Here is a 10,000-nt window from a genome sequence, read left to right as displayed (position 1 = left end):
CACCTGAGAAACATGGCAGGTGTATAACGTCACATTTTTACACGGGATGATAAAGAAGCACACCTGTTCACCTCCACACATCAAACACCTTCAGCCTCGTTTGTCCTTGTTTGGACCATCCAACAGAAACCACTTTCTATTTTTCTATGTGTGTGTGCTGGAATAGAAACGTCGCTGACCCAGTTACAGTCGACTCACCAGCGAACAGTCCCACGTTGGACTGACCGGACTCGAAGGGACAGCGAGCCTGACCCACCAGCTCCTCCCCGACCTGCTCCAGCGAGGTCATCTGAGTGTGTGGAGCAAAGTAAAAATACAGATTAAACTACAAATCCCAGACAACAGACAGCAGCAAGCATTCTGTTACTCCCTCGTCTATGACAACGCAGATCAGCTGAGCGGTGACCTTTGACCTGCCTGCAGTGGTAGCAATAATGTATAATGAGTTTCTTTTTGTACTGATGATGTCGTAGCGAGCTGAGAGCGCTCAGCTTGTACTTCACTGTCAGTGCAGCGGCTACGCTAGGCGAATCGGGGCCTCATAAATCCACCCGTTCGCAGGCCTTGAGGCGCCGCTGCCGCCATCTTTGACTCCATGCTCTGACCTTTCTGCTCAACCCTCCCTCTCTCTTCAACACTTCATCCACCTCTGCTTTATTTCGGTGCTTATTTTTCCAGAGATGTCACACACTTTGGATTCTAGCCAATCATTTTACGTTTCCAAGGATAGTAGGCGGGGCCAGGTACGTACGTTCTTTTAGAGCAGAGCTACAGATCAAAAATGTCCAAGGCAAAGTCTGGCTGTACTTCACAGCAAAAGATGCAAACTCAGCAGCAACAAGTGCTTTAAGCTGATACTGTGATACTGTCAAAGGAGGTAACACCTCGAATCTGATGAAACACCTGGTGACGCATAGCGTTTTTTTAAAAGCCGAGAAATGCGCCGTATTTGATAGCTTGCTGCGAGACCTCACACCGAGCACATCTACTGCGGGTGTGGTAAATCTCCATTAGAGAGTCAGCGCGCATCGCCCCGTGCGTGGGGCTGGACGGTGCTTATCATTTTGCAGAAAAAAAGAGAATGCTGAAAAGAAAAACATGCGAGGTTTTTGGACAAAGTTTGTTCTCCATTCTTTAAGCACCGTTCCAAAAGTACCGATTTGGCACCGGTATCCAATAAAACCTAAACGATACCCATCCCTAGCCCTGAGTGAGTCCCAGCACGAAAGCCTGGAGCTGGAAATGAGCCTTCAGGGCACCTGTGCTAAAGCTAACAGCAGCGTTGAGGTGATTGGCTGTTTCAGAGCAGTGAGAAGATGAAGGCGCTTCCAGGTCCTCGCTAACAAAACTGCTCTTTGCTGGATGATGAAAGCGCCGCGTGTCAGAGGTGTCGCCTGCTCAGCTCCTCCCAGGGGAACAGAGCGCTCTGTGAGCTTCGGGTGAGCAGGTTTCCTTCTCACCGCCGGAGGTTTCAAAGCACACAAAGCTTCTGCTAAATGGGGTCATTGGCTGTCAATCAAACCGCAGCGGCACGGCGGCGTGATGGGAAAAGAAAATAAGAGCGCAGTTCTGGATTGACACCTGAAATTGTGGCTTTTGTTGTGAAAGTGTCGTTAGGTCTCGACAAGGGGTCCCGATCCACCTGACACTTTCAATTAAATCAAATCAAATCAAATCAAATCACTTTTTATTGTCACATCACATGTGCAGGCACACTGGCACAGCACATGCGAGTGAAATTCTTGTGTGCGAGCCCCACAAGCAACAGAGATGTGCAAACACAACAACACAAACGAGCAAAATACAAGAATGGCCAACCTGAAACTAATAAATATATGTACAATATATAATAGTGTATGCATTTCTGGATGAAAGGATCTGGGGACGCCGTCATGTCAACTCTGCGCTCATTAACCCGACGCTGGTGACGGCGGGGGGAGCTGAGCGGCTGAGAGGATAATGGGCACGGAGAGAACAGACGCACTCAGACACAGCAGCGAGTTGTTAGGAAACAGTGACGGGAAACAAAGGCGGCGCTCACTTTATGCGACTGCGGTAATCAGTCACAGCAGCGCTCAGCAGGAAGCACGGCTCCATTTAATTGACTGGAATTAAAAAATTAAACATTTTAAAATAATAACTCGCAAAATATCAAAGTCATTACCTTCAGTTCATGTCAGAATGACTCACGTCCAGAAGCAGCAGGACGGTGCTCTCACCACTGAGCTGTGATTGGTCCTTTCATTAGTCCTTCACTCATTATTACACATGGACACACAGGCAAACCTGTCTTACTGCTGCACCCGCAAGTTCCAAAAAGGCACCACTTTTACTTTGAAGGGGGACACTCTCCGTTTCCTGTTTGCATCCTTTTTCACATTTTACTGCAGCTGATCGAGAGCCTGAGGCCCTGTCTCAACATGCATCAGTCGGAGACCAAGTACTGCTCCAGTTCAAAGTACGCATCAAGCCGAGAACGCGAAACAGTCCCGGATGTGTTCTCGCTCCGCCCGTTTTATCGAGCATGCATCGGTGGTGACTTGTGTGTAGCTGGTACAGCTAAATATCCCAGAATGCATTTCGTCCCAAACCCAAACGTGGCAATGGCGGACGAGCGGGGCTAAAAACTTTTAAATATTACTCTTTCTGGGTCACAAAATAAACTTTTAAGTTATTTTCAGGCGAGAATGTAGCTGTGTGAACTTCATATATCTGCTCGATTTATCAAGATATCACATATTTCCAAACGCGCTCCGACGTTTTCGGAGACGTCTGTGACCCGCCAGCTCCATAGCAGACAGCGAGGTCGAGGATCACTAGAGCCGGCGAGAACAGCGGACTCCCGGCACATTGTTTACAACCCCCCCACTGAGGTTAAACATGATATGTAAGTCACTTAGCTCACTTCTAAATGTTAATGTTTGGTGTATTTCAGTTTTATTTGTTCCTGAGTAAACCGGTTTGGCTGTGATCAAAGTTAAGCTTCATAACATATTACTCACAGTGAAATTAAGAGGCTCCAGACCTGTGACATCGTTCTCGCCAAGTCCGGACTCGCCGAGTACACGAGCACGGACTCACTTGAGAATTGAGAAAGGGCCTGAAACCTGCGAGTGACCAAAGCAGCTGCCAGCTTTTCAGTGCAGCATCCTCTCTGCAACCCCCACCCACCCGACATCCACCTACCCAACACCCTAACCCATTGTCCGACATCCAAACACCCAACATCGTGCAACCCCACCCGACATCCACCCGCTCAGTGATTCCACACTTGAACCTAGAGGCTGATATGAGCCCACTGAGCTGTGACCTCACAGAGAGCTTGCAGCCATAGCCCCTCCCCCTCATAGTTTAGACATATTTTGTAATTTAAGAACTTTCAGACCTGTTCCTGCTCTTACGGCTCATACAGCTCTACTCTGAGGACTTTCATCCCACACTAAAGTAATTATAGTAGATCAAAGTTGCTGTTTTTTGACTGTCTGCTTTAGAAATCTGTTTTTTAAAGTGGATCAACAGCGGGGGAAGCACCGTGAACAAACAACAACTTTCTGTTTTAAATTTACAGGACAGTCTGGCCAACGAGCGAGCGGAACCTTCTCTCCTAGTTTAAACGTTTATTTCTTCACTGCAGAGTTTCTTCATCATGTAGGAAACACAGAAACGGCTTCTTCTTCTTCTGACATTCACATATCTGACTCTGACAGGAGGGGGAGTTTCACTGGTCTGGTCCAGTGAAGGTCAAAGTGGGCTGTCCATGTAAAGTGGGTTTGATGTCCGTGCAGGATTGTGTGAAAGGATGCGGTGAACACGTCTCATTGGGATGACTGTAATTCAGCCCTCAAACACTCACGAGAAAAAGCTGAAGAGGGGAAAAATGAGCTTGCCTTTGCTTAATGATCGACTGTCTCATAATCCACACGCAGCCAAATACGTAAAGAAAATTAATAAAATGAAAGTCTAATTAAGAGCTGGAGGAACTCCGACACGCTGCAGTTTAAAAGCTATCGAATTTAATATTGAGCTGCAGAAGGAGAGACACAACGCAGCTGTGAGTTCTTTAAAGCCCCCGCTCCAAGCACGCCCCCTCTCCAAGCACGCCCCCTCTCCAAGCACGCCCCCTCTCCGAGCGCGTCCCCGCTCCGAGCGCGCCCCCTCTCCGAGCGCGTCCCCTCTCGGAGCGCGCCCCCGCTCCAAGCGCGCCACCTCTCCGAGCGCGCCCCCTCTCCGAGCGCGTCCCCGCTCCAAGCGCACCCCCTCTCCGAGCACGCCCCCTCTCCGAGCGCGCCCCCTCTCCGAGCGCGTCCCCGCTCCAAGCACGCCCCCTCTCCGAGCGCGCCCCCTCTCCGAGCGCGCCCCCTCTCCGAGCGCGCCCCCGCTCCGAGCGCGCCCCCTCTCCGAGCGCGCCCCCTCTCCGAGCGCGCCCCCTCTCCGAGCGCGTCCCCGCTCCGAGCGCGCCCCCTCTCCGAGCGCGCCCCCGCTCCGAGCGCGTCCCCGCTCCGAGCACGCCCCCTCTCCGAGCACGCCCCCTCTCCGAGCGCGCCCCCTCTCCGAGCGCGTCCCCGCTCCGAGCGCGCCCCCTCTCCGAGCGCGTCCCCTCTCCGAGCGCGCCCCCTCTCCGAGCGCACCCCCTCTCCGAGCGCGTCCCCACTCCAAGCGCGCCCCCTCTCCGAGCGCGCCCCCTCTCCGAGCGCGTCCCCGCTCCGAGCGCGCCCCCTCTCCGAGCGCGCCCCCTCTCCGAGCGCGCCCCCTCTCCGAGCGCGCCCCCTCTCCGAGCGCGCCGCCATCTGAAGCTCACCTTGTAGTTTCGGCACGTCGGGTTGAAAGCGTTGGTCCCGCAGGCAAACAGCGTCTCGTCGTTTCGAGGCACCAACACCTTCACGTAGTTGTAGCACTCGTCCTGGAACACAAAGGCAGAGTTAGAACTGTGAGGAAAACTGACGGAGCAGCAGAAGCAGAGGTGGAGGCGAACTCACGCTGTTCTTCCCTCTGACCGTGCACTTGCTGACGTCGTTGGACTTCCACGTCAGCTTCTGAAACACAGGAAGAGGAAAGTGAGGGCGTGATTTTCTCAGCATGTGGGGGACAGAGGTTTGATTAGATGTGAACACGCGTGCGAGGAGGCGGAGCAGCAACAGCTCACACACACAAACCTCAGTCTCAACCACAACACCAAGCAGCCACCTTTTCGCGCTCTCCATCAGCACCGACGTTCTACGCCTAACCCAGCATGCTTCACTTCTCTGCTGCTGAGTCATCGCTCCATAGCGACCTATTTGGGCTGATTTGGGTTTTAAAATAGAAACAGGATGCCTCAGCGTGCAGCCTCGCAGCGAGCATCATTTCACTCACACTCAGCGTGCATCAGAGGCAGCGTCAACAGGTCTGATACCATGCCAGAAATGTAAACACACCTACAGATAACCTCGACAGACAAAAGCCCAGCCTGCAGCTTGAAAGAGGCGGGGCTACGGGCCTGTAAACCCTTTTATTCATGATGGATTTAAAGAAATGGGATTAGATCCCAGCTGGATACAGATTATTCCCGTCTCTCCCCCTAAAAGAACAGATGTGGGCGATCAGCGCCGTGGTAAAACGTGCTAAACCCGACGAGAACACGAGTCCATAACTGCAGATTAAAGCGCACACAGACCGACGTGGTCCTCGCCGTGCCGCTCAGGTCGGAGCACCGATAACGAGAGTAACAGCTCACATCAAAGAGCTGCCGCCGCCCGCCGTCCCACAATGCACCGGGAGGCCCATTACCGTGAGGAGCCCCCGTAACCTCTTCTCTTTGATCAGGAGGACGTGTGCAGATCAAAGGAAGCGCGTCCTTTGTGCGTCACGCACAGTTTTGTTGTGCGCGCTGATATTTACAGCGAGCACCGTGAGCAGGTCAACAGCAGGTCCACGCAGACACCCATCAGCACCAAAGGCTGCAGCGAGCAGCGCGGCACGCTGACATCATCGCCGCTGACGGCCAGCCGAGGAGAAGGAAACATCTGCGGTTTCTGTCTGCCCAACAGAACGTGAGCATCTCTCACCTCCACCTGGCTCCTCTCTCACGCTGGAGGACATTTTGGCGTCCACGTGGAGGGTCATCGTCACGCAGCCTGACACACTAACTTCAAAGCAATGAGCTGCAGCAACGGGAGGAGGAGGGAGCTCGAAGCAGAACATTTCACTCAGTTCTCTCTGAAATGAACTTTTTGTTTCACACGACGCTGCTGGTGATGCTCTTCCACACCCACTGTGACGTGGAGTGCCACAGAGGTCTGTCCTCGGTCCCCTCCCTTTAACTCTGCATGGATAGGGCCAGCTGTGACACTGAACCCACGCTCTGACACGTGAGTGTCGTGATGTGAACGAGGCAGAAACGCACGTATAAGAACCTCTTTGAGCTTCCTGTCAGCGAGCTGCTCGGAGGTCTGCTCAGCTCAGCCTCGGTCTGATGTCTTACAGCTCAAGCAGCTTCATGCTCGGCCCCACACCTCACAGCTCTGACTGCCTTCATGTGCACTCACAGATCGTTGCATTTGTCTTTGAACATTTTATCCTAAGACCGCGTGTGAGGAACGCTCGGAGGCGACACCCCGACAACTCCACGCAGCCATGTCGTTGTGTGTTTACTGAGCGATCGCACTCACCAGCTGTGGGACGACCTCCCCTGAAGCCGTCGTCAGGTTGACTGCGAACACGTGATCCCTGCGGAGGTCAAAGCACAGAGTCAGCCTCTTTAATGGACTACGATCGACGTGCTGCCCATCCAACCCCTCCATGATGCACTTCCTATCAGGAACACTGACAGCTGTTCATTATTATTGATTTTGCTGTTGATTCTAATGTTTCTGATAAAACATATTCAGTGATGAAGTCTCGACCGCTCTCAGGCCATCTTCAAAGGCTCGCCTCAGATCCTTGCGTGTTCGCCGTGTCCTAAAAACACGGATCCTCATGTATGATCTGTGCTCTGCACCACGGTGAGGGATCTTAATAATACTCAAGCTCCAAAGGGCTATTGTGATATTCCAAAAAACTGACGTAAGAACTTCCGTCGCACTTTCTACAAAGACCTGCTGCGTGGCAGAAAGTCCTCGTGACGCTCTGAATGAATGAATTAGTATTTTGGTTCTTCCATGGCTCCGCGGTGTGTGTCCTACTCACAGCCCCGGACTTCATGGATATTTTAATGAGCAAACTAACAGCACAGAGCTAAACGTCAGCTGGGCAGGCTGGAACCATCCGGAGGCCAAAGTACGTCCGACTGGTCACTTCCTGTTTCCAGAAATATTCATTCTGCTGTTTATGTGACAAACGGGAACCAAGATCCTCTCAGAGTACAGCCGACAGCAGGAAACACTGGCAGACGTTCACCTGAGTAAAGGCATGTTCGTGGTCACGAGTCATTCCTGACTGTTGCTGCTCTCTGAGCTGGATTTGATTTTCAGGATCAACAATGAAACCAATTTATGGACAGCAAACGTGAAAAATGTCTCTTTGATTTCCTCCAGCCTCAGGTTTACACTGACAGGAACATCAAATCATCATTTAAAGAGACTGAAACGATTTAGAGCTCACAGGAACACTTTGATGTTCACGTTGAGCCTGCTGACCGACTCACTACTGCAGTGCAGTGTGCAGCTACGGGAAACTCACTATTGTGTCCTCACAGGTCACGTTTACTAGTTTACTCAAGCTGCTGAAAACACACAAGTGTGCGTGCATGTGCGTGCGTGCATGTGCGTGCGTGCATGTGCGTGCGTGCCGACCTCGCTGCGATGTACAGCACGTGGTTGATCCGTAGCATCCTCTGGAAGTCCAGGCCCAGCCTCAGCGTGTCGTTGTCCTGAAGCAAACCCTGAAACCCCGGGTACTGAAACGACTCTGTAAACGCACAAAAACATAAACGTGTGTGTGTGTGTGTGTGTGTGTGTGTGTGTGTGTGTGTGTGTGTGTGTGTGGAGAGCATGCTCACAAATGTGGGTGTGGTCAGTTAAATCAGAACAAACAGGAACACAGCAGAGATAGATTGTCTCTGTCCAATCAGATGAAGGAACGGTTGCTATAGTGATGTGAAACGACCACAGTGGGACATCATCACCATCGCGCAATACTCACGCTCTGAGCTGACCACGCTGATCGGCTCCAGGTCTTTGGGGAAGGGCGTGGTTGAAGCTGACTCAGCCGGCAACCAGGAAGTGAGCAGCAGCAGCAGCAGCAGGGTTGGCGGTCGCCATGGCGACAGCCAACAGGTCAGGGCCATTGCGAGGAAAGAAATGGAAGGAGGAGGGGGCGGTGGAACGGTGATGTCAGCAGGTCATGGTGGACGTCAGCTGTCAGGAGAAAGACACAGAAAGAGGTGAAGGTTAGACAGAGAGGTCAGAGTTCACCGTCTTAGGAGCTCTTCTATGCTGTGCCATGCACGGAACAACATAGAAGAGCAAAGAAGGCAGTTCAAAAAAGCCCCCCCCCGACAGCCAAACCCATCTGTTCTCTGATTGGATTGTTACATTTGTGATTGACATGACATTGACCAATCAGATGAAAGGAAGAAAAATAGGGTCAAAATTCGTACCTGTAACTTGCAGGGTCTTTTTGGCTAAGTCCACACACTAATCTTTTTTACAAGTACAAAATACTTATGACCACATTTTGAGCCCATACTAATGTTCACATGTTGGACAGAGAGGACAGATGGTTTGAAAGAGGAGTGAAAGAAGCATCTATGTCCACTGTGAGCGACCATCTTTGAACAGAGGCGGGGTTTACGACACCAACTCTCTGCCATCTATAATCCAGTTTTGAGATCCTCCCCAGACGCCTTAACGCCCACTCACATCCTGGGCCATCTGACCTCAGGAAATCACATGATAGGGTGGGGCCAGGTTTTACAATGAGCTCACCCGAAACTCTGGCTGATTGTGGCTGATCTACCTAATCATGTGATTAGAGGATCATCAGGGGGTCCTTTTGTCCCTCTGTGGGGGGAAACTCCCACTAGGTTTATATCTGGGACTCTCCACCATTTGACCTTAGAACTGAAGAAGCTTCTCGGATGAAGGTGAAACGTCTTCAAGTAACTTAAAGAAGTCCAGACGCTTTTCTTTCCAAGCTCCTTTGACTACGATGACCTGGATGACTGAGAACCTTCACAGACATGTCAGAGTTCACCGCTCTTCAGCCACATCTATAAATCCTGAGGATTAGCATATCGCTCAGCCATTACCCGACGGGCGTTCAATTCTGACTGTCAGCACATTAACACAGAGCTCTCATAGCTGCACAGGTGTGCCGTGTCCACACCACCATCGTTAGCAGGGCGCCCAGCGAGGCTGCACGAGCAGTAACTCCACCCCTCTCTGTTCCTTTTCTCCTCCACTGCTTCATGGACAGCAGCTTTCCATGACTCCTGCTTCATAATAATGCTTCTGTATCTGATCCTGGGCCTCGGAGAGGACACGGTTCATCTGTGTCTGAAAGAAGCTGTTTTAGCCCCTCCCCTTTAACAGCTTGCTTCTGATTGGGTTCCCTTGCAAACAGCAGGTTTGACCAGTAGGTGGATAACAGGAACATCTGTTCTCTGATGTTATCTGATCTCCTGAAGGCCCCACAGTCCCACTGAGGACCTCTGTGTGTGTGAGTGCCTGTTTACATATGGTTGTGGGGACCAACAGTCACTAATGACAAAAATGCCCGTCCTCATGAGTTTGAAGACATTTTTTAGACTCAAAATGTGGTTTTAGTGTCAGGGTTACAGCTAGGCTCTGGGTTATGGTAAGCAGCAAGAAAGCATTATGTCAATTAGATGTCCTCACTAAGACATAAAAACAAGAATGTGTGTGTTTGTGTGCTGCAGGTCAATAGGAGCTGCTGAGGGCGCCCCCTGTAGGCAAGCCCCTCCTCCGCTCGCTGGTGTCACAGTGAGTGAGCATGAAGGTGAACGCTCTCCTCTCCATCACCTCCTCCTTCCTGTCGTCTCCTCACCTCACACCTGACAAAT

General features: G+C 51.6%; 1 protein-coding gene across 3 annotated transcripts in view; it reads right to left on the bottom strand.

The window, feature by feature from the left end:
- The window catches only part of LOC146682309 (semaphorin-6D-like), a 93,171-nt gene that overhangs the window by 34,209 nt on the left and 48,962 nt on the right, over positions 1-10,000 (bottom strand). For all 3 annotated transcript variants that reach the window (XM_085447041.1, XM_085447042.1, XM_085447043.1), the window contains 7 exons: positions 8,119-8,333; positions 7,770-7,884; positions 6,648-6,705; positions 4,977-5,033; positions 4,799-4,900; positions 199-289; positions 1-3 (listed from right to left, as the gene is read on the bottom strand). The exon at positions 1-3 is cut by the window's left edge and continues 120 nt beyond it. In XM_085447041.1, coding sequence (XP_085303167.1) covers positions 1-3; positions 199-289; positions 4,799-4,900; positions 4,977-5,033; positions 6,648-6,705; positions 7,770-7,884; positions 8,119-8,263 — 571 coding nt within the window. In that variant the 5' untranslated portion in view covers positions 8,264-8,333. The remainder of the gene's footprint in view (positions 4-198; positions 290-4,798; positions 4,901-4,976; positions 5,034-6,647; positions 6,706-7,769; positions 7,885-8,118; positions 8,334-10,000) is intronic.

Source organism: Copadichromis virginalis, linkage group LG22 (genome assembly GCF_057382275.1).
Source record: "Copadichromis virginalis isolate Kocher_CV1m ecotype Utaka linkage group LG22, C_Virginalis_male_GT1.1, whole genome shotgun sequence".
Classification (NCBI taxonomy): Eukaryota; Metazoa; Chordata; class Actinopteri; order Cichliformes; family Cichlidae; genus Copadichromis; species Copadichromis virginalis.
The sequence above is the reverse complement of the archived record's forward strand: the minus strand, read 5'-3'. Positions and strand labels throughout refer to the sequence as shown.